At 30.0% G+C, this 25,540-nt stretch overlaps 3 protein-coding genes across 3 annotated transcripts; all 3 read right to left on the reverse strand.

Moving 5' to 3' along the window:
- Nucleotides 1–9,072: 9,072 nt before the first annotated feature.
- LOC108337905 (16 kDa phloem protein 1) lies at nucleotides 9,073–10,517 on the reverse strand. The gene is made up of 5 exons (XM_017574495.2): nucleotides 10,379–10,517; nucleotides 10,135–10,200; nucleotides 9,595–9,730; nucleotides 9,335–9,470; nucleotides 9,073–9,241 (listed from the first exon to the last, which is right to left on the reverse strand). The coding sequence occupies exons 1-5, from the start codon at nucleotides 10,443–10,445 to the stop codon at nucleotides 9,176–9,178; spliced, it is 471 nt and encodes a 156-aa protein (XP_017429984.1). The 5' UTR covers nucleotides 10,446–10,517; the 3' UTR covers nucleotides 9,073–9,175.
- A 4,745-nt stretch (nucleotides 10,518–15,262) lies between these two features.
- On the reverse strand, nucleotides 15,263–19,086 carry LOC108337373 (16 kDa phloem protein 1). The gene is made up of 6 exons (XM_017573891.2): nucleotides 18,739–19,086; nucleotides 17,781–17,904; nucleotides 17,403–17,468; nucleotides 16,398–16,536; nucleotides 15,767–15,902; nucleotides 15,263–15,562 (listed from the first exon to the last, which is right to left on the reverse strand). Exons 2-6 carry the CDS (start codon nucleotides 17,845–17,847, stop codon nucleotides 15,506–15,508), a joined length of 465 nt encoding a protein of 154 aa, XP_017429380.1. The 5' UTR covers nucleotides 17,848–17,904; nucleotides 18,739–19,086; the 3' UTR covers nucleotides 15,263–15,505.
- Nucleotides 19,087–20,829: 1,743 nt separating this feature from the next.
- LOC108336361 (serine/arginine-rich SC35-like splicing factor SCL30) lies at nucleotides 20,830–24,177 on the reverse strand. Its single transcript, XM_017572791.2, has 8 exons — nucleotides 24,063–24,177; nucleotides 23,710–23,947; nucleotides 22,574–22,738; nucleotides 22,440–22,480; nucleotides 21,622–21,700; nucleotides 21,360–21,539; nucleotides 21,150–21,259; nucleotides 20,830–21,063 (listed from the first exon to the last, which is right to left on the reverse strand). The coding sequence occupies exons 2-7, from the start codon at nucleotides 23,937–23,939 to the stop codon at nucleotides 21,151–21,153; spliced, it is 804 nt and encodes a 267-aa protein (XP_017428280.1). The 5' UTR covers nucleotides 23,940–23,947; nucleotides 24,063–24,177; the 3' UTR covers nucleotides 20,830–21,063; nucleotide 21,150.
- Nucleotides 24,178–25,540: the final 1,363 nt, after the last annotated feature.

Below are 25,540 nucleotides of genomic sequence, written 5' to 3' on the forward strand. Positions count from 1 at the left end.
GTAGATGTTTATATTGGGTCCTTAGCATGAGCATTTGATAGGACCAAGACTTACACGTTCTACAAAATCAACGTATGAATAAGACCACGCTGTACCTCAAACTTGGTCTTCCCCTTCTAAAACCTAAGTCAAATAATTGTTAAATTAACACTAGTGTATAAACAAGTAGCTAAAAATTGAATGATATTTGTTTATGCATATAACTGTATAGGACAAGAGACACACTTTTCTGTTGTAGTTTTTCTTATTCTCTAATGTGTGAACTTCTTATTTCAAATTCTTTCGGTCCGAATCGAGTAGAGATACTTGCAAAAGACACTCTGACGCCACTTTGCGTGATGATAGTGATAATATTCAATAGAAAGTAAATACTCAGAATTAGTTCAACCCTTACCTTTGCGACTTAGTCTTCTATTTATAAGTTATTTCCTGGATCCTAAATTGGTATAGGTCCAATAAAACAAATTACATTTAAATTCGATTTGTTACTCATAAACAATCTCCTTATCTTACAATCAGTTATCAATATCTTTAGTCGATATCTTTAATCATTCTGTTATTAACTTATTAATATGTTTATTTATCCAAATCATTGGCCTAATAACAATATCTTGAACGCGGGCCTAATTATGATCCAATAGTAATAACTTAAGCGATTATCCAACATTTAATCTGCTTAATTGTTGACCCAAAGAATAGATCAAACTGTTACAAATGTTAATTGTTCGCTCTATCCTATATACCATACAATATTCAACTTAAAATCATTTTCAATTAATCAGACCTCTTTGATATTAGTTTTTCCTTACATGTCTTAGTCTTCTTATAGTTAAAAGGATGTAAATTTGTTATTGATATTTTTAGATATGATTATGTTATAATAAGATATGGTTACTAGTTTTTGTTTTATTCTCTGTAATGTTAATTAACATTTTCTTAAAATTAATTAATAATTTTCGCAACTCTATTAAATTTGTTTATTTCTTTTTACTTAACATGATATTAACCTTTTCTTGTTTTTTATTTTTTATTTTTTTACCAGTACTAATAATAATAATAATATTTTTATAAAAAAAATATCACCTTAAATAGAAATAAAAAATTTAATTAATATATAAATATTTATAAATTTATTATTTTAAGATTTTATTGGTGTTAGAAGATGATATTAAAAACCTGTCATATAAATTGATTCATGATTTGTTGGTATAATTTTTCTTTGTGTATTTCTGGAGTATAGATTTTATATTACCCCTTATGTGCATTCATTAAAGAATTTTATAATATATTTTTAAATATCAAAATTTGTATAGTTTTAACTATATATATAATATAAAAAATTCAGTCAATAATCTAAATTCGTATTCCAAAAACACAAAACCAAATATAATATATTAATAATATTATTGTATTTTTGAATATGATAGTTTACCTCATATTATTTTATTAAAATTGACTAATTATGTAGTGGAAACAACTTTAGATAATACAAAATTCAGTCTTTCCTGCCGTGACAATTGAGGCTGAAGAACTTCTAGTCTACACGTCTATCCAAAAATAGTTTTGTAATTGTGTCATATCATAATAATATTATTATCTTTTAATACTCTGTAAAGAAAATTATTCTCTTAATATTCGGAAGATATGATTTTATCCAAATATTGAAAGGATATGGTTGTGTTCTAGAAATGATATCATTAGCTATATTTTAGGCTTAAATGTGTTATTAACAAAATCTTGTAAATGAATTGATACTGTGCATTACTTTATCAAATTGTCTGCTACGTCTTCTTAACAAATATCCCACTGAAACCAAGTAGTTAAATTTTGCTATAAAAAAATCATGAATAAAATCAATAAAAAATGAATAGTGGTAATTTTTTAAGAGAGAGGAAAGGCTGCTACGTATTTTCTTGCGTAGAAGAAAATGAGTTCCTTTTTTGTTGGATTTATTATTCAACGGTCAAATCTATAATGTCCATTCTGACTCAGTTTGGTTGAATTGTCTTCAAAACGCATAACATCGCTTTGAGCTTAAATAGTATGAAAACAATTAATTGTGTTGGAAACTATTGCTTGGAATCATGCTCGATAAGGTCTGAAAATTCAACTCTTTTTTTTTTCTTTTCAAACTCAGTCTGCAAATGCAATCTCTGTAGAGGTTTTGAACAAAAAGGTACAGTGGAATGTAGATTTCCAAAACTTTTAGTCACATTCTTCAATGATTCTAGAAGTAACTTATATACACACTAAAAGTACTACGAGTTTATAGAATGTGGTAAGTGTTACCTTACCAGTTGAAATTTTACGTACGTCAATTTAATGTACAAGTTCTTTTCTAGAATGAACACCGATGAATTCCACTTCTCAAAGAATGTTGTAGGTGTAACATGTTCAAGTCCTTTTCTTTAATTCTTTTTTAAGAAAAAAAGCTTCATGCCGGTAAGTATTTTAAAAAACCTCATTTTGGTAACTAGATTGTAACAGTAATGATGGCTAGTGATTGTTTCAAATGAATTCTGTAAGCTCCATGACCATCTCATCCACAATTAAATATTTTTTTTATTATATATATATATATATATATATATATATATATATATATTAAAACCCATAAAGTTCAATTTAAACTTTCATGACTTAAATTTTTCTTTCTTGATATTATTTTTCAACATTCACTTTTCTTATATTGTTATCTTATGTCAAGTTTTCAAAAAGGAAAATAATATGTTTTATGGTTTACTTTATCTTTTATCTATGTATGTTTGTTCTATTGTGAAGATGATAAACTTGAGATAGTAATAATTATAAGGAAAATCAGAACTCTTTTATAAATTGATTATTTCTGTTTTAAGCTTAATATTCTTCTATTGTGAAATTGGTATCTAGAATTTTTTTTTTTTTAGCAATGTGTACTGGGTTTTAGTAGACAAAAATACCCTTATATATCATGGATTCTAAGTTTTAAGGTTAAGAGAATTTTAATAATTTTCATTCTCAAAACTAAAAAAAAAAAAGAAACCCCAAACCCTTGCTCACCTCCCTCATTCCTTTCAACCTTTTCTCTTTCATCTCTGTCACTCCAACATTTTCTCTGTCATCTTATGGTAGCACCAACTGAAAAAAAATCAGCTGACAGTTAAACAATCTTACAAAAAATGATTTTATAATAAGTTTTCATTTTATAATTTTTATCTTATCTAATTTTCACAAGCATAAAGGAATTAGTAATTGATCTGGAAAAAATCAGAAATACTCGCTGTTAAACAATTTCTTACAAAAAATGATTTTATAATGAGTTTTCATTTTATAATTTTTGTCTTATCTAATTTTGTCTAATTTTCACAAGCATAATGAAATCAAAGGAATTGGTAATTGGCCTGGAAAAAATCAGAAACACTCGTTGTTAAACAATTTCTTACAAAAAATGATTTTATAATGATTTTATATTTGTCATCCGAAGGAATTGGTAATTGGCCTGGAGGGTTTTTTTTTTTTTAGAGATGATGATTCAACATATGCAGATGATGAAATTAGAGAGGTTAGTGAAGATGGTGAAATTGAAGAGATCTTGAATGAACCTTTGCCTGAAGGTGAATATGTCAATGACTCAACTTCTTACAAAGACAAATTGTTTAACGACAAGTGTTTCTGATTTTTTCAATTGGGGCTACAGTAGGGATGACAGAGAAAAGGTTGGAGTGAGAGAGATGAAAGAGAAAGGGTTGAGAGGAATGAGAGAGGTGAGTAAGGGTTTGGGGTTTTTTTTAGTTTTGAGAATGAAAATTATTAAAATACCCTTAACCTTCAAACTTAGAATCAATGATATATAAGGGTATTTTTGTCTACTAAAACCCGATACACATTGCTAAAATGTACCAACTGAAAAAACAGGCGTACACGCGTTAGCAAACCCCATATATATATATATATATATATATATATATATATATATATAAGTTTAAGTTGAAATCGATATATGATTATAATTTTGGTGTGTTTCTAACAAAATCTCGTTTAAGCAAGCAAATTTTTGCTTAAACGAGAATACCAAGCAACTTAATTCAATTCCTGTCAAATTCTCGCTTAAGTGAGAATACTACTACAACTTAACCCAATTTTTTCAAATTCTCTCTCAAGCGAGTAAATTCTCACTCAAGCAAGACAATTATTGTCCAAGAACTAATATTCTCACTCAAGCAAGACAATTCTTGTCCAAGAACCAATATTCTCACTCAAGCAACACACTATTTTCAGTCCTGAGTTATCTCGCGAAAAGTAGGATTCTCATTTCGTTAATTGTCGGATCGAGCAAAATTTTTGACAATTGGTCTTATACACATGATTCTTTATTTTGATCATTTAGATATTTGATTGAAAGTTTGTACTTAGAGCAGTTTTTCACCTAAGATTTCCTTGGTGTAGGTTACTAATAACTTTGACATTTGTTGCTTGTTTGGTACATAACATTTTTCATGGTAACACAATTAAGTTGATTCGTTTTGAATTCCATTCTCGAGTCAATTATCTTTAATTCAATGTAAGAATATAATTTTTGGAGTTTTATGGTGAAAGAAATATTCTTTTATCTTTTTGATGTAATTAATAGAAAACAAATAAGGTATGGCAATTGTTTCTGTTGAATTAAATGATATGTGGTTAGTTTGGACGTAGCTCAAGTATATTATATCGATTGTTGAATTGATGAATGTGTAAAATATGATCTTAAGTTTTTTATTTAGCTCTGAACTTTGAAATTGTATTTTCTTAAGGAAAAAACTATTGTATGTAGAATCATAGTGTGATGTATGAATGATAATATAGGTGTGTTTGAGATTATCTTGATTGGTGAGTCGAGGAAGGTTCATGTTTAGAGGGTTGGTAACAACCACTCTTAATGGGATTTGAATTCACCTTACTATTTAATGTGGATCGGGTGCGATCCATATATATTTTGGTTATGACTTTTAGGTGCAAAAGTAATTGCAATGTGGATCAGGTGCGGTCCATATATATTTTGGTTATGGCTTTTGGGTGTAGAAGTAATTGTGATCGGATGCAGTCTATATATATTTTGGTTATGAATTCTAGGTTCATAAGAAATTTATAAATGGTAGGTTAACGATCTCTTGTTACTAGTTTATACATCATTTTTCTGAAGGTTATGTCTATGATTAATTGGGATATGAATGAGTTTGTGTCTATGATTAATTGATATATGAATGAGCTTGTGCCTATGGTTGTGTCTATGATTAATTGGGATATGAATGAGTTAGTGTCTATGATTATTTGGAATATGAATGAGTTTGTGTTTTGATTGTGTCTATGATTATTTGATATATGAATGAGTTTGTATCTAAGATTGTGTCTATGATTAATTGGGATATGAATGAGTTTGTGTTAATGATTGTGTCTATGATTATTTGGAATATGAATGAGTTTGTGTTTACAATTATGTCTATGATTATTTGAGATATGAATAAGTTTGTATCTAAGATTGTGTCTATAATTATTTAGGATATGAATGAAATTATGAGAAATCATGAAGTTTAAATGTTTGATTGTATGAATTGTGAAAGTCATGTAACTATGTTCTGAATTTCTAGATAACTAATTGAATTTGTTATTAAGTTTATACTTTGTGCAATATAATGGCCAGTTATGACATTTATTTTATGATCTTATGAAGAAGTAGTATAATTGTGAATATGATTTTGTTAGCTCAGTCTTGCATATTGTGGATGTGATATTTACATGCCATGATCGTATATGTATCAATATATATACGGGAGTAGATGTTGTTATAGATGTTGATATGGATGCACGAAAGTGAGAAGTTTTAGGTTTGTTTAGGAAAAAAGATTTTTTCTTTTATATGTATTTGAATCTAATTGAAATAAAACCATCTAAGGAAGTCATATATACTTTGATTTAAAATTTTGGATAATTTTCTTACTTTTGAATTGTTTAAAATAAATAAAAGTTGTAGTTTCGATTACAAATTGAGAATTATGATATGAGATAGTGATACTAATACAAACTAATTTGTTAGTAACTTTTTAATACATTTATTTTTCTTGTATACATGCTAAAAGAATTAAACAATGAAATAATATTGATAAGGTGAGTTACTAATTTATTTTAGATTTAAATTACTTAAATAGAAAAAGAAAAAAATGTTATTATTTATTTTTGGGTTACTAGTTCATTATATAATTTACAGGGACACAAAAAGTTGATAAATATTTTTAAGGAGGATTCATCAAAGAAAAATAACATCAATGGAACATGAGTTCAATCTAGTTTGACTAGTGGTCATTGGCGATGGAGATGGAGAGGTGGATGAAGGTGTGAGAGAGTGAAGCCACCACCGATAAGGATTGACTGATCGATGTTGGGTCGAATAGGAGTCCACACTATATAGTTACAGTTGTTTAGATATGATTTGGCTATCAACTAACATTATTTGAAATTATTACATATGTCATGTTTTCATTAGATTGAGGTGGAAGAACACAAAAACTCCTAGTAGTACCCAATACTAATAATAAGTTTAACCACATTTCTTTTGAAAAAATTTTCTTAGAACACCGAAAAATTAGACAAGTGTTTTATTATAAATAAGTTGAATTAAACATGTACTTGTTAATAAATGTACTTTAAACTTAACTCAACTTCAATATATATTCTAAATTGGTCTTATCTCTAGTCGACATGTAACTTTCAACTGTACTAATAAAAGACAATATACCAAAGATATCAATGTTACTCTCATAGCTTGTGCTTTCAAATGCTTCTCCTCCATCAAACCAATTGTCGTCATGTTGTCTTTATCCTTGGAGAGTGAAGATTTCAGAAGTATTTGTTTTAGGTTTATGAATATAAAAGTTGGAAAGATTGGTCATTTTGTGGTTTTTTATCCCTAGCATGGCTGCATGAGCAGTTATTAGAGCAGTTATCAGAGCAGGACTTGACAAGTTGGCATTGTACAAAATCAAAGTACGAATATTCACCAAAAGGTAAAATCAAAGTATGAATAAGACGACATGCGGTCATCCCATATTTCCAAAACTTAAGTAAATAATTAATGTCACTTGGCATTAAAGACTAAAAATGTAGAGTTGGTCTTTGTTTTGTCTTATGGAAGCTTCTTGTTGGTGATAGAAACGTGTGTACCAAGTAGGTTTCAAGACAAATAGGTTTTTAGAAAATAGTGGACTTGACTAAGATACCTCATGGTCTTGTAATAGGTTTCAATTACTCTCAAATGTCACACAAATGTTTTTTAAATTTTTTATTGACAAAAAATAAATAAATATTAGTAAAAGCATTTATAGTGCTTTAACCCTTTTTAAAAAAACACCCTACACCATTTGCATCAGAAATGGTATCTTTAAACACACCTAAACAAGGGCTAAAACACAAAACAACCCAACAAGTAACACTCATTAACTTTAAAGCAAAGAAAAACAGGCTAATAAATTTATTAATACTAGTAATATGCAGCACACACACATGAACAACACCAGAGTTGATATAATAAAACAATGTCAGAGCAATGATACAATAGCATAGATTTTTTTGACAAAATTTTGATATAATACGTGTGTTATTTGTTTTTATTGAGTTTAGAGTATATTATCACGATAATAATGAACATGACAAAATGTTGTCAAAAAATATGCTTCTAATTTTTAAAACTCCTTAACTTGAGACCAAAACTAAATAATCATTATTATTATTATTAAATTTTCATTATTATTAGTGTTATATTTTTATTTACTCTAATATACAACAACTTCGGTTGTTGTGAAATCAAAAATTGAAAAATATGGAATAAATTAACTTTTTGTCTCTATATTTAAAACCGATCCAATTCAAAGTGTATTAGGTGTATTCAAGATTTTTTAATAATAAGTCACATTGTGATTATCCAGAATTTTATATCAGCTTAAGATTAGTTATTTGAAAGTTGTATCACCAAGGTGTGTAGGATAATTTGAATTTACATTTTGAATTGTGTTGTGAGTTGAATGTTAGATGCTGAATGTGATGTGCGATTAATATGGGTATTTTATAATATATTTTAATATTACTTTAAAATATTATAAAGTTAAATTATAATATATAAAACTAAATTACAAACTGATTTTGTGAGTTGAGTCAAGCTTAAAAACTCTTATCATACACTTTTGAATTACATTTCAAAAATTGATTGATTAGATCATGTATCCCTCAAATTTATTCTAACAATGCATATTTTTAAAACTAGATGAACAATCGTAGTTAGTTTATTAACAAACGTGCTGCTTGGTTTACTTTGGCAAATAAGTACTCCGTTTAAACTATAATCCTTTTAAAATATAAATTAATTGATATTCTCAGTATTCAAGGACATGGAAGAAAATATAACGAATAATAACGGCAAAAAAAAGTGACATGTCTGAAGACTAGCCAAATACGAAAAAGGATTCAAATATTATATGCTTTGATTTAATTAATATATATACTATAATTTAAGGGGGATTTTTTTTAAGTAAAAGATGACTTTTGTTTATATTTTATTATCTCTGTATCTTAAAGAATATATGATTTTGTAACGAAAATACTTATAAATAAAAAAAGCAAAACCAAGGCTTAATTGGATTTTTTTTTTCTTAAAGCACTTTTAGTTTTGAGTCAAACTTTTATCCTTTCCCATTTTTTTTCTCTTAGGTATAGAATTCCAAACTCTTGAACAAAACATTTAATAAGTAGTATATTGATGTTAATAACTAAATCTTGTAGTAAAAAGTAGAGTACCTCCATTAAAGGAAAAAAAAAATTTGACAATTTTTTTACAACAGCCTATATTCATTTCAAATATACGAATTAATAAAATAGTAACACATAATCTATTGTCAAAAAATTGTTAAAAAAAGTTGTTAACATAACATAATCTTTATATAAAATAGGTTAACAAATGATGAATCATCTTGTAACAAAAGAGTGAATTGAGCATTGGAATTTCGGATAACTACAATTATAAGAATAAACGATGGAACAATAAGAATTAAATTAAGTTGATAATACACTTATTTGTTAATTAATGCGTCTTGCTAGAAAGAATTAAAAAATGAAATAACATGGAATTGAAAATGTTAGATACACGGTTACTTAATTTATATATGCTAATCTAAGCTAAATAGTTATCACTTTCTTTCCATCCTCCTATCTGTTCTTCAGCAAATTTGTCTTCCACCTACACGAATGCACGAACCAAACATAAATTTAATTAATCAATGGGTGGATTATAATTTATAATTAAGTAGATAATGAAATTTATTAAGAATACCTTGGGAGTAAAAGTAACACCAACATCAATTTCTCCACAATAAGACTTGTCTGCACGAACCACTCTATACTTTAGAGTTTGTAGCTTAGCTCCTCCATTCTCTACTCCTTGGGCCAATAAATCCCCCACATGGATTCTACATATACAAAACATCAAATTAACTCTCTTTTTAAATCATCAACGCAACTTAGACAAAAAGTTACACTTAGTTAAGATTATAAACATGAAATTTATAATGCAGAGTCACATTGAAGTCTTACATGGCTTCTCCAACAAAGTCGTCTTTAAATAAATCTTTGTCCATAATTTTGAAGATGACCTTGTGTTGATCGTTTGATCCAGGATACTCTACTTTGAAGATAAACCGTTCATTCCATACCGGATTCTTTCCCTGCCCTGCATAAAACACCATTCAAAACTATGTTCAACAAAAACTTAAAATCCATAAATTGGGTACATAAGGTCTAAATGAAAATGAAGTTTAAACACTTATTTATAGTGGTCGAAAATATCGCATCAATTAGAGATAAAATTAATTTAAAATATAAAAATATATACAAATTTCAACTGTGAAATTTAATTACATTAAAATTCACTTTTTAATATAATATCAGAATCAATAATTCTTGTGTATCTTTAGACAATTTGAAGTGTATTGAAGTTTCACATCAAAATAATTTTATGAGATTGAATTAAACTTTAAATCTATCACTTAACCGTCCTTAAATTCATATATATATCCAAGTTTCTTGTAAATGGAAGAAAAAGATATAAAGAATTGAATATGTACAGAAACGTACCATAAGCGACTTTACTTCTTTTCTCTTGGCCTTTGTATTGTATCAGAACATAGGGATCCATTTTACCTATGAGCAAAATAAAACAATAAACAACCCATTTGAGCATATTACAAATACCATCTTTCATTCAGCTTTATCATGTATATAATCGTTTTTAAACCAAGAGAAGAGGAAAATTCAGAAAAACATTGTGGTTTCTGAAAACAAAACAAGGCAAAGGCAATGCAGTAGTTAATAATAATACCAAAGATATCGGTGTTACGTAGGCCTTTTGCTTTCACAAGTTGCACCTCGATGAAACCGATTGCCATGTCTGTGTTCCTGAAGAATGAAGATTCTGATTCACCAAATTCTTACAATAGACGTGCTTGATCTGTTTTAGGTTTATGAGCGTTGAAGTTGGAAAAAATGGTAGCCTTGTGTTTGCTTATATAGGGTTCTAAGTGTGACTATGCATTTAATGGGATGACCAAGACTTTGGCATTGTACAAAAAATCAAAGTATGAACAGAATAAGACCGTACGCGCATGCACCTCAAGCTTGGTCTGGTCTCCCAATTTCCAAAAACCTACGCAAATAATTTAATGTCATTTGGCCTTAGTAAATTGTTGAAAAGGACAACTAGGTATTATTTGCTATTTTCTATGAAAACTATACATAATCAATAGCGTAACTAAATGACTCAGTAAGATTTTTACTTTATTACTCATCATATGGCTGCTACTTTTTATTGGGTGGAGGAAGGTCTAGAAGGGCTGCCATGTGCTTCCATGCTTAAAGAACTCACATTAGTAACCTCCCGTAACAAATTAAAAATTAATAACTTATAATTTTAGAATTGGGTGAATTAGAAAATGTCGTATATATGTTAATCTTAAAAATGTTTTTAGAAGTTAATCTAGTATTGATGAAAATTAATGTTAAGTTTATTGAAGAACTAAACGTTGCTGTAGCAAACTCTTTTGAAGACGAGTCTTTTTCTTAGGGTAGAATCGGTTTGAACTTGAGTGCTGACAAAGCTTTAATATAGTTTCGTGTCATTATGTTATTTGTCTTTGTCTTTGTCATATAAGATTTGATGACCAGTTCAACCAGTCACTATGAAATGTCTACTGGTCTATTTTGGAATACATCGATCAAACAACTAGGATTTTACTTCAAACTTCTTGATTATTTTTTCTAGAATGTGTTATATAGCATAAAGTAAATTAATATATGTAATTTTGTAATAATATATTACAATCTTTAATACGTTAAAATATATATTTTAAAGATACTTTTTTTTTAAAAAAAATAACATGTTAAGGTAACGTTATAAAATGTTTTAATATTTTTGCTTAAAATATTAAATCATTTAAAAAAAATGTTAAACCTTGATCTAATTAATCATTATGATACAAAAGGAATTTGAATTTTGTTCTCTCTTTAACAAACTAATTTAAGATTATGACACTTATTTTTGAGGTTTGGATATATAAATTATCATATAAATCTTTAAAAGTTTATATTGTATATATATTAAATTGATCCTATTATTCTGATACTTGTGGCTGTATTTGTTATTAATTATAAGTATACTAATATTATGATTGTTTACAACATTATATTACTATATATGTTGTATATTATATTGGATTCTTATAATTAAAATAGTTGAAAAATATTTAAGTTAAACATTTTTCTATCTGTAAGTTGTGAGAGCCGAGAGATTTAAAGGAAATTGGAGCGGAACAGGTGTATACATTAGATTGGACCGTCTGGTTTTGAGAGTAATATATAAATGAAAGTTTCAAATTTAGTTTCATTCTTTACATACACACTATCTCTCCAAAATTATGATCTTCTCTTTTCTTCTCCTTCTCTCTAAAAATCTTCATCAAGTTAATCAACTGTTCTTCGTTCAGGAGGAGTTTAAGAGATCCTTGAGCTGAAGGATTTCTTGTCAACCAGTTAATTCAATGATTTGAGTCAGTAAGTTTCACCTTCTCTTCTTAGTGTTTCGATTTTCTGGTGCATGCAAGGGAAATTTCGTTGCATGTGTTCATCAACTTCTTCTTCTCAATTCTGATCATGTTCTTGGTCTTTTGGTTAATCCTTTCTTTTTAAATCGATAATCTTTAGGTGTTTTTAGATTTTCTTGAAGTTCAAACAATTCCCTAAAGGTGTAAAAGCTTTCTGTTCGGTCAAAGAGATAAGGGAAGCTAGTTAATTTAATTGTGATTTTCTGTGTATGAAATTACTGTTTGGATGGTTGCATGTGGGTAACTTGAATGTTTGATTGAATTGTGTCAAATCTGTGAATGTTGGAACTTGTGAACTAGTTTGAGTTTCTCTACATAAGTGTTCGATATGTTCTAATCTTAAGAAAGTGGGTATGAGAATATGATAGTTTGGGGTTGGGAGTGAATTTCTGGTATGAGACTCTTTGGGATGATGTTAGAACGATTTTAGGTACCTTTGGATAGGCTTAAAATGGTATATGAATCATGTTTGGAGGATTAGAAGTTGGGAAGTGGTAGGAATTGGTGAAGATAGTGGTTGATCATAATTCTGGAGCTACTCTGCAGAATTATGCAGATCGTCGAGTGTTATTCATTGACCGTTCAACTTTCTTCTTGTGTTCGGTCTTAACTGAGTTCTACTTCTGTAGAGCTTTTCAGTTAATGACCGATCGGTCTTGTACTAGTATTTTGTTTTATTCATAGCGATCGTTCTTAGTGGGTTGTGTGGTCTCTTAGTAGCGATCATTCTTAGTGGGTTGTGTGGTCTCTTAGTAGCGATCGTTCTTAGTGTGTTGTGTGGTCTCTTAGTAGCGATCGTTCTTAGTAGGTTGTGTGGTCTCTTAGTAGCGATCGGTCTTAGTGGATTGTGTGGTCTCTTAGTAGCGCTCGTTCTTGTACTAGTGCTCGACCTCGTACTTGTATTCGGTCTTACTTGTGTTCGGCCTAAGTTATAGGTGTTCGGCCTAAGCCATAAGTGTTCGGTCTAAACTTAGTATTTGGACTATTGGTAGTATTCGGTCATGATGTGGTACTCGGAATCCTCTAGTTGTCGGTCATTAATAGCGCTCGATTTTCTCTTCAGCTGTATCTATTATTGACTGTTTGGTCTCCAACATTCACAAGGTGTTCGGTCTTGTTCTTCTATGTTGGTGATTTCTGTTTGGCCTATATTCATAGTTATTCCAGTGTGTTGTTTTAATTAATTGATCCAATTGCTTTGATGGCTTATGTATGTATTATCATAATGGTGTAAAAAGGAAAACTATGGTTTGATAATTGTAATATGGATGTGAAAGAGAATTCCAAGGAGGAATGTCTCAGTGATTTGGTATCAAGGTGGTGGTAAAGTATGAATATGGACAGCGAAATCCACGGCGTTCATCGTGACATTCTAATGATTACCAAGTCTCAAGTAGAGATGGGTGAGTCATGTTGTGAGAATAGCAGGAGGTCCTAGCCTATAGGGTCTTAGGTGAGTTATAAAGGATTAACCCTGGGTGGCAGCTGATGGTTTTCCAATTACTACATCCCCGGGTGCACGAACGGCCCAAGCTACATATTCATACAATCCGGATGGTCAAGTCAAGTAGTCGGTCTTTGCATGAATTAATGTATTCAGTTTTGGACTGTTTGAGTGGTCGGTCATTGCATGATTATAAGTGTTGGATGTTACATGATTATGTGTTCGTTGAACTTGCATGATAACTGTAATCAATTAAATTACTCTAGCTTACCCTTCTTTTCTATCTTGTTCATGTTTTCCATTCGGTACTCTCTATTTGTGATTATCACCTTGTGGGTGTGAGCAGAGGGAGGTGAGTGTTCATTGGAGGAAGCGTTAAACGGCGAAGACCCAATGGTGTAGTCTATGACCGTTCGGTCATATAAATATAGTATATATAAACTGTTCGGTCATGTATATAATTTTGTAGTTAGGATAGACTTTTGTAAAGTTTAAATTTATAGTTACATTGTGGATACTTTATTTCTAGAAACTGTTCTACAATATTATAGGTGTGATGAATCTTAATTATATAATTTTTACTATATTTTTGGGATTTATATAAGTAATGAAACTTTTACTTGTAGTGAGTCTAGCGTGAAATTTTATGATGAAAATTTTAAAAAGTTGTAAAATATCTTTTTTATATTTATCTTTTGATATGCCATTTGAATTCTTGAAAAAACTTGTTGAAAAGGTTATAATTTACTTTTACATCTCAACAACAAAATCTGACTTCCATCTTATAGTAAATTAAGTTTCACATAAGGCAAAAATAAGATAAAAAAATCCATTATTTTCCTAACATCATGATGAAAATATAGTGTGTTTTTTAAAACACTTTTTTTATAGAGATATTAAACTCTCACTTTTTTCGGGTAACGTGAAACTTATTTGTCGGTAATGAAGCTCTTTGCACATGTTTAGAGAACAAAAAGATATCGATGGTTGCACATGTTTAGAGAACAAAAATATTATTATTATTATTATTATTATTAAATATTAGTTGACAAAGTTTTATGTTTAGAGAACAAAAATATTATTATTATTATTATTATTATTATTATTATTATTAAATATTAGTTGACAAAGTTTTATTGTTTATTTGGAGTATTGTAAGTCTCACATGTCTATAAATAACATCAATTAAGAGTATAGATGCATATGTAAATTTTATCATATATATAAGGATTAAATTAGATTTAAAATTTATTTTTTAACCTGATATTACCGTTATAAATTTGAGTCTATTTTAACAAAATTTATTATTTATTAAATTTATTGTATCATAATTATATGATTATTCATTAATATTTAATTTTAAATATAACATATATATATATATATATATATATATATATATATCAACATAAAAGAAGTATATCGAAAGTTTCATATCAGATAGAAATAAAATCTACGTAAAAAGCAACTACAGTTGAAGAAGAGAAAAGAAGACATATTAATGTGTGAGCCTCACTAAAACCTGATATGAAACAATGTTATTTTAGGAAATACAAAAATATTAATAGTATTATAAAAAAACAGTTAGCATGAACAATGGCCAATGAATATAGAACACTCAAAGGAGCATTTCTTGCGGCCAAAAGATATTCCAGAGTTTTAATCAGAGACCAAAGTTCCATGTAGCTATTATGTATATTCACTCAGTGTATGATAAATACAAATTTTACGATTAAACTCATTAACACTATCTCAATGCCAACTGTTTTCGTCATATCTCAGACAGACACCAGAAGGGATTTCAAATTCTATGCATATTCAACTACATACAAAAAAGACTTAACAGGCAGTCTCCATGTAATCATGTTATGTTACGTTCCAAAATCTAAATCTGAAGCCCACTGAATCAAAAGCAACTTTCCTTCCATCCTCCAACATCATCATCATCAGCATATTCCTGTTCCTGTGAATTCCAAGAACAACATTAAAGAAACTCCTAAAGTCCTAACATGATATATAATATACCATATGTTGACAAACTTCATTTCAAAATTTTCATTGTGCATAACAACTAACGAGCATAATTTTTTCATATGAACTCAAACTTAGATTCTTTTCTGTTGTTTGCATCACAAGAAATATGAGCACTCTCAAACTAAAATATTACCTTTAAGGTGAAAGTTATACCAACTTCTATTTCACCACAATAAGATTGGTCAGCACGAACCACACTATACTTGTGAGGACGAAGCTCAGCCGATCCCTTCTCTGTTCCTTCTGCCAATAAATCCTTTACATAAACTCTGGATACAGAAAATTGACCCTTTATTATGAACAAGAAATAAAAGTGAGAATATGCTTTTATGATCTTTTTCTCATGATCCTGGTTTAAGTAAGGGTGTTCTTCTCATTATTGCATTTTGTGCAACCCTTCTTCATTGGGTATAGAGGAATCAAAAAGCTTATTTGAATCCTTAACAAAAAGTTAACATGAGAATTTAGAAACTAACACTGTAATTCCTTCATATCAAGATGATTGGAATTTTAACTTATTAAAAGAATGCAAATGGAATTTCCTAAATGTCTGTATTTCCAGGCGATAGAAGTTATGTATTTCTTGAGAGAATGAATTTGGAGAAATTGTTGACATTTATTGTTATTATTAATGTGTGAAAAAACTTTAAACTACATATATTTTTAGAATTTTGAGACAGAAAGGTAGTAACATTTTCATTTAGTCAATAAGAGCAACTCATCATGACAAATTCACTATATTTAAGAAGCTAGTAAAGTCTTACGCAGCCTGGCCAACAAAGTCATCTGCAGAAAATACATCCTTGTCCATGATTACAAGGTTGAGCTTGTATTGGTCACCTGAACCGGGATATTCTACTCTGAATACGAATTTCTCATTCCATACAGGATTTCTGCCTCCCTCTGCATCGATAAAAAATCTGTCTAATCAAATGCCTTATTAATGGTAAAAAAACTGAAAATTCATCTCAGCTTTATCAGCATCTATGTTACGTTAAGCCTAGTAAGATCCACCGTCTATTTTAGTGTTTCAACGTATGTGTAAGTTTTTTAGGCAGTTGAAAAAGAAAAGAAAGCACACTCTTTTTTCTTTTGCTTACCCATCTACTTCAACAAAGGAAATAGTGAAAGGACAAAAGCTTGACACCATTTTGTAGTTGCTTTTAGTGTTAATCTCCAATTAGAGTTAGAGGCTCAAACCAGAAATCCACATAATAATAAAGGTTTCCATTAGAGAGGTCAACATAGATTATTGAAGTGAAACTTCAATTTTAATTGGACAACAACAATAAAAACTGTTGTGGAGCTTCATTTAAGTTTGGTCATAGTGAAATACACACATAGGGTGGGAAGAGAAATGAAGGGATAAAACTCCATATTTGACAGTTCTTAGTTCTTGTTCCCTCCTGTGGTGCCCTTTTAGCTTGAGATTCTTGAGCTATGGGCATCTAATTACAAAAACTTTAATTCCTTCATAAAAAAGGAAAGCAAGAAACCACATATTGTATCAGAAAAAACATACCACTAGCTGATGAACTAGATGCCTGCTAGAGTTAGCCCAACGAAATTCTTGATTTATATTTTCTTTTCTCTACTCTTGTAATCTCACCAGCAGAATGAAATGATTGAGCACTTTCACACGAAGTTAAGTATTGGAAAAGCTTCTCACACTTTAGCACACACCACACAAAAATATTGAAATACTAAGCATTTCCAGACTTGATAGTTAATGCAATACAAATTTCTAGGAAAAGAAGCATTTAACTAACCATGAATTACACTGCTCTTGCGCTCTTGACCTTTGTATTGTAATAGGACATAAGGATCCATACGAGCTATCAACAAAGAAAAGAGATTAACAAAAAGAACACGGCACCTTGTTAGAATCAGATTATAAAAATGTATTAAAATCATCATGGAAGTGCCTTGAATCCATCTAGATTACACTGGACTCGAGGAATTGAGATGTCAGATACCCAGATTATAAGCTGAACAAGGAATTGAATATAGATTAATAATGCTTAGAAAAATCCCAATTTTAGAATAAGAAAAAGGTTGAAAATCTAATCAAAAGGGCATGGTGTGTAAACATAAATTGGAAAAAAATTTGAGAAAAGAAAGGAATCTGAGCTAAAGATTCAGTTTACCGAAGACATCAGTATCACGAAGACCCTTTGCTTTCACCAGCTCCACCTCCATGAATCCAAATGCCATCTCTCTCTCTGTCTCTCTCTCTCTCCAAGTGGGCAAGGAAATGAAATAGAACCTTCCCTGGTTTACAATGAAGAAAGAAACCTTAAATAGTCAATGAACTAAACCTCTGAATAAATTTATTCCAAACCCCCACGTAAAATATTTATCAAGTCTGTTTAAAATTTACTATTACAAAACACTCCAACAAAAAAAGACAAATCTTCACGTCATCCCTAATTCAGCAAGACGCATTTTCAGAGGACGAACAAAACTCGCAGACGTTCTGTATATTAGTGAAAATTCCACAAATCATGACAATAACCTGGTTATATATTAACAACATTAATAATTTTCATTTGAAATAGGCTATTAAAGCTTTAAAATTTGTTTACTTATTTATAATTAATTTAAGAAATTGACAGGGAAAGTAAAACCTATCTTCACCAAAGTGAAAACGAGTGAAATTATTTTAACTGAAAATATGAAAAAAAGTCGTCCACCTTGAAAGTACGCAATGTTGTGTTTGACCTCTTATACGTAAGCATTATAAGAGGAGAAACAACAAGTTTTAATGTTTTACAGTAAAACAGCTACTATAAATGTGTTGTTCAGTGGTGGTTCTGTAATTCTGGTATTTCAATACCTATTCCAACGAATTGAATTCAATATTTTAATTATATACCAATTGATTTCTATCAACTAGTATCAGGGCTCAACGTTCCTGGAGACCATTCATGGTGACAACACGCGGTATGAAAGCACGGGTCGAACCGTTGGAAAGAGGCATGGAAGTTTTATTCGTAATGAGGGAAACAGTGGCGAAAAAAAGTGAGCAGTTAAACAAGTACAGGCCTTTAACCCAACTGTTAAAAAAAGACAGTTTTCAATGTTATAGAGAGAAATGCTTCCAACCTTTTAATGCAGGAAGGATGCCCAGTGGCTTTTCTTAGCCAAACACTGTCAGCACGGGCTCAATCCAAGTCAGTTTATGAAAGAGAATCAATGTCTCTTTATCGAAGAAGGCCCTATCGTCCTCAACCAAACCTCAACCCCTACCGCCTATGTTGTCTGACGATTTGGAATTGCAGGTGACACCAGCTGCGGTCAAAGCTGAACGTAATTCGCCCAATGGGACGGTCGAAATGCTCCTTCAATGGACTGATTTGCCAGAATTTGAATCCGTGGAGACAATAATGTAGCAGTTTCCTTCTTTTCACCTTGAGGACAAGGTCACTCTTTTGGGGGGAATGGTGTTAGACCTCTTATAAGTAAGGAGAAACAACAAGTTTTAATGTTGGTTAGGGGGCAAATATATATATATATATATATATATATATATATAAAGATCTAACAAGTAATACGAATATTCTTTTACGGTATTTGAGTCAACTTCAATATTAACTCAATTTGTAAGTGAGGGTACACACGTACTTATTTTTAAGTATTGAGACAAATATGTATTGAACTTGAGATTGATATATTAATAGCAAATGTGTGATATTATAAGGCTAAGAAAAAATAAGCCTACTAGAATTAAATATCCTTTTAAGTTTCAACCTTATAAAATTAAATTATAATATAAATTTTGCACTTATTTAAGTATTATATTATAATTTAACTTTTTTTTTTACAGGATATTATTTGACCTTATGATTAAACGTGGGATTTCAAACATCAACAAGATAAAAACATGTTTCTTAAATTTATTAAGTACAGAATGAATATATTAATCCTTAAAAATCAACACAATTTAGAAATTGAAATTAGTAACGTCTAGAAAATATGTCATTTCCTGAAAGTTTTGTCCAAAGCACAAGTAAGTAACTGAATTGAATTCTTAAAATTAAAACAAATTGAAAATGCTAAATGAGTTTGAATAAAAAGAAATTAAAACTAAAATTAGATTCCACTATTAAAATAAAAAGGAAAGTGGTGAATATTTTTTAGTATTATAAAACAGCAAAAAAAACAAACACTATAAAGAGAGGAGAAAAAGAAAGGGATGTAGGTTGTGAGATATGAAATATGGCAAAGAAAAGAGAAGAGAAGGGAGGAAAAAGAAGTGCAGTGTTTCCAAATTTAAGGTTGCGAGATACGGCCACGGGAGGAGGAAGGATTGCTTCATTTTTTTTTTATTATTGAATGGGTAATGGGTCAACTTTTTTTAAAATCAAAATATTTCTGACAAAATTACAATTGAAAATATAAAAATAAAAAGAGGTGCAAGCTGAACTAAATGAGGTGAGGAAAAACCACCGATGAAGATAGTATTTGTGAAGAATAATCATTAAAAATTAAATAATATCCAGAGTTTTTCTGACGGAAAAACTTTCGAACAATTCCTCAAATACTTTTACTGCTACCTATTTTTCAACTAAATCAAAATAATATCTCTCAAGTTACCCACGCAACAAATAATAAGGTTTTGTCCTTATATTTAATATCTTAAAAATTATGATTTAATTGAGCATATTAATTTGATTAGTAGTTTCACCTCTTATTTATTAAGTCTAAAACATTTAAATCACACGCAAATTACTCCTTCTTTTCTATTATGGATAATTAGTGATAAAATTGTTAACTTTTTAATTAATTAGTTTGAACTAAACTAAGCAATGTGGGTTATTTAATTAGTGAATCATTATACTATTTTAAATTGGTCAAATCTAACCTAATTGTCCCACCAAAATATTGGTAGAAAAAAACCATTTATCTTATAAAAATCATAGCTTAAGCTCGGAAACTCCTTTTACTAATGATTATTGCTTTTAGTTTAGAATCCAGTTAACCATTTAGTGCATGTTTGCATTAGAATTTGTAAACATATTTTTAATCAAAAGCTTATACTATAATCTGATGTTTGGATTCTTTGGTTTAAAAGCAAGATGACAACTAATTTTGTTGTATGAACCCAAACGGCTATCTAGACATGCTCTTAGTTCGCAATTTTTAGTTGATGACAGGCACAAAAAACAGCAGCAGTTGAATTAAAAGATCATAGGCTAAAAAAACAGCAGCTTTAATTAAAGGATCATAGGCTCATAAACTCAATAAATAATTCAAGGTTGTAGGCTAAGTTCAGATTGTCGAAAACAAACCCGCACATAAAATCAATTGTTATACATTCATCCATCATATTGGTAAAAACATCAAGCAAATACAAGGTTTTTGCAAATGTCTTGATAAATTGCAGGAAATGTACAGAAGCCCAGCAACACATTGTCAGTGACCTGCAACCTGCATGAAGAAAACCATAAAAACAAAAATCAAACCCAAGGAAAATCCAATCTCCTATTATAATAATCCCTCTCTTAAAATTTTACCTCATCTTCCACGCCTAGGTGACAGGTCAGCAGATCTTGATCTAGACCCAAGGGGTGATCTCGATGACTTCCACTGGCCTCGATCAGCTTCAGACTTGTACATAGATTTCCTTTTTTCATAGAATGGTAATACATAAGTAAACACAAATAAGGGGAAAATACAGGTACACGGTAAAGTAAAGCAGCTAAACAGAAAATGGATGGACTCACTCAGCATATCCATTGCTTTGATTCTGTTCAATACCATTGCCATATGCCGGAGAATAAGATCTACGCTTTAGTTCACCATCTCGCTCCCTGGGAGGACCTCTTGGTGATCTACGATGCTCTGCTTGCCTCCTAGGGGAAACAGAGTAATCACTTTGCCGTCTTGGAGCAGGAGAATAAGACCTGATAAATATAAAATTAAAACCATGATAACATGCTTCAGTGAGCCATAAATGAAGGCACTTTAAACTATGAACAAACTTGCCTTGAACGATACCGACTTCTAGAACCAGAATGATAAGGTGGTGAGCGTGATCTAGTAATTGAGCGAGATCGAGAACGCCCTGATAAACAAAAAGGCTAGGTCTTGTCAAGAAAACAGAAGAACAGACTCCAATATTGCGCAATTCTTCAAAAAAATGGATGCCTCCGGTGAAACAAAATAGTTATTAATTATGAACTTAGCAAGTTAGCAGCTTTCAGTTCCCCAACACAATAATGGTTGATGTAATCCAGCACCAAAGTAAGGAAATCCTTAAAATGGTTTTCAGTAAGCTAACTAGTATGTTAATTAAATTAGCTTTTAGAGAAACAGGAAGGTTCCATAGAGGCTCAGAAGTCCTCACAATTAATAACTGGAGCAACCAATATGATAATAGAACTTTTAAGGGTATAACAAAGTCTTGATAACACAACTATAAGAAAGAAAAATAATACCATTCTCCTATACATCAGATTAGATTAAAAAATGTCTTGAATCCACTAATGCTAATTTAGATTAAATAAGCAATAGTCTAAGACTTAAGATTAATTATTGCAGCAGTCACAATCATGACAAACAGTTATCTTTAGATAAGAAGTAAACACTGGTATTCTAAGCAACAAAACAAGGATGATCAAATTATCAATTCAATCAGATATTCATCTAAAATATCATTTCATTCTCATGTTCACCCTACAAGGACAAATGTCCTAACATGGAAGAAGAAAAATAAATGCGTAACAGTTGCAGGTGAAACAGAATTTCATATCTAACACAGACGAAAGCCCAAGTTATATATATTTGACAACTGATATTATTACCATAATGAGAAGACCTTCGGCCTCCATAGCCCGCCGGTCCTCTGTAAAATACAAAAATCATATAAATATATTTAAAGGAAAATAGTTAAGGAAAAATAAAATCCAGACAATGATGAGGAGGTAAGAAAAAATACCTGGTTCTGGTCCTGTGTCGCATCTCCTCTGGTCTTTTTCTTGTCTCTTCAGCAACAACCACAGATATTTCCCTTCCAGCAAAGATCTGTCTGTTCATATGGTACTGTGCCTCTGAGGCGTCATAAGGATCCACAAACTGCACAAATGCAAAGCCTCGAGGTTCTCTGTATGGGAAAAAAGTGGAGCTTCATTCTAACACTGCTAGAAAAACATTGGCAGACAGATTGTAGAATACGCTGACTAGGCAGAATTTGCATACCCCAGTAAACCACCTCAAATCACATTACTTAGTATAGCTTTCTTTACACACAGCAGTGGATGCTGAATTTACTAAATCTTCTAAAAATCCAAAAGCTTAGTTGTGACTGGGCCTTTCCTTTACTTACACTCAAGTAGTAAACGGAAGAGACTTCAAAAATTCTTCAACACTCTCATTATACTTACAAGAAGCACTTGAACTCAAAGCTCCCACAACAAACTAAAAAAAACTGCACGAAGCCTTCAATTGGGACAAGAACCAACCAACCAATCTTGCATTCATTGTGATGGGTATTTATATAATTTCTCTTGGTATGATGTATGAACATTAACACACTTGAGGACCAATATGTTAAAAGAGTTAGTAGATCTCCTCTTCAAACTCGGGGCTTGTTCTTGTTTTAACTTGAACAATTTCAAACCAACATACCCCCTGACAAACCAGTCCAAGATCAATTCAACAATCCAATAAATAAAAAAATAACACTTACGTCTATTTGGATAAACTTTTCAATAAACACATAATTAAAACTAACATATGCATAAGCAAATTGGTAGAAAAGCTCTCTCATTTAGCTTCTCTACATGTTGTTGACTTTCTCTCATGCATAAGCTAATTTTATTTATGAAAAAATTATTTCAATTAATCTTCTTATTCCATTCTCCTATAAGTGCATGTTGAGAAATTTATCCAAACACGACTTAAATCAAAATCCAGGTTAACATCTGCACCCAGTAGCACTTTGACACCCCGAAACAATTAACTGCTCATGTACTCCCTTCAATTTGAATCAGAAACAAAACCTAGCCCTAAAAGGCTCTTTACTCAAAGTAAACCCTAACCGTTCTGAAATAACCAATTAAATAAGTTGCTCACCCAGAGTAATAATCCTTGGGTATGTAAACATCGCGAACAGGTCCGAATCGCTCGAAAGGAACACGAAGCTCCTCAGGTCTGCAATCGAGAGGAATGTTCCGAACCAAGAGGCTTCCATTGTTGTTATCCCTGCGCCTGCCTCCACCGAATCCCCTTCTATTGGACCCTCCTCCACGGCCACCGTATCCTCGCCGCGGAGGACTGTAGTATGCAGGACTGTTCCGCCGCATCGCTAACCCTAACAAACAATGCAACAATTAAAAAACGTCATAAGCAAATTCGAACGTGTTTAATTCCTTTTTCAGCCATGACAGTAAGAAGAAGATGGCGTGAGAAACCAAAATTGATGATACCTTGAGTGAGGACAGAGAAATCTCGCAGGTGTGTACGAGGAAGATGAAGACCACGACGACTTCGAATGTTTAAACCCTAGCACCAACACCACTTTTAATGTCTTGTTTTTTGTTTAATTTAATCCATTTGGTTTTATTAAGATTTTATATTCATCGGATTAATTCAAATTTATGGATATTTTTAAGTGTTTATTTACTTTTTAATCCCAATTAAAAAAATAAGGTTGAATTAAATCCTTGTGGAAAACAAAAATTATTCTGTTCAGTTAAAAATCGGATGGATGAAAAAACATATGCTAAAAACTACATAAAAAAATATTACCATTACACATAAAAAAACGTAAGATTCGTATTACAAATTTTAATATTTAAGTTTTTTTTAACCAAAAATAAAATAAAATAAATAAAACACATTTGTTTTGTGAATTTTTTTCTATTACTAGCTATTAAACTAGCTTTTGTAGTGTTGACATATGCGTATGAAAAATATTTATAAAGAGATATTAACTTATTAAATACGGGTGATAAATATTTATAAAGAGATATTAACTTAATAAATAGATCTTAATATTTTTAGGAATGAGTTCTTAGTATCAAACCAAAAGATAATTTTGTTAAAAACAACTCGCTTATATGCAATGCAAAAAAAATTGTTAGATGTAGTTTTATAGTAATTATTTAAACAATAATCTATATAATATACAAATGTTTTTAAAATTATTTTTGTAATTAAATATCATCGATCAAAATTAAAGAAAAAAAAACTTGCAAATATCATCGGTCAAAATTGAAAAAAAAAATCAATTTATTGTTTGTAAGAACTACATTTAAATATAAATAAAATTAGAGAAGATCAAACATGACCTAAAGTATGGACTTAAAGTTAAAAAAATATTTAAATTGGTGTTAATCTTAATTTTTAAGTTAGATGATATTATTGATTATATCAAAATAAAATTATAGTTAAATATAAATGAAATTTGAAAAGATTAGTAAATTTTTCAACTATATCAAGTTTTCAATTTCATCTCCTCACCTACTTGAATCATCATTTCCATATTTTTTAAATAAAATATTTACAATTTCTATCTTTTCTCTATGTACATTTTTTATAAATTTCTATCTTTTTCCAAGTACATTTTTTATATCATCCAACATAATTAATAGAAATCGGTACAATATCATACTTTTAATTTACATAGTACAATGATATTTAATGTAGAACTTTTAATTTACACTTTAATTTTTAAGAGTATGTTTACTTGAAAGAAAGGATTTAGGAGATAGGAAGTTGATAGATTTAATAGTAAATTGTGTTTTATTCTTTGAAAGATTTGAAGGTGATTGAAAGTAAATTTGCAAGTTGAAAATTTGTGTAAGATTTGATTAGTGTGATAAATTAAAAAAATATTTTAATAGATAAAAAATAAATATTACCAAATTGTTCTTATTATTAATAATAATATAAAATGAAATTT

The sequence above is a fragment of the Vigna angularis genome, chromosome 7 (genome assembly GCF_016808095.1).
Source record: "Vigna angularis cultivar LongXiaoDou No.4 chromosome 7, ASM1680809v1, whole genome shotgun sequence".
In the NCBI taxonomy this organism is placed as follows: Eukaryota; Viridiplantae; Streptophyta; class Magnoliopsida; order Fabales; family Fabaceae; genus Vigna; species Vigna angularis.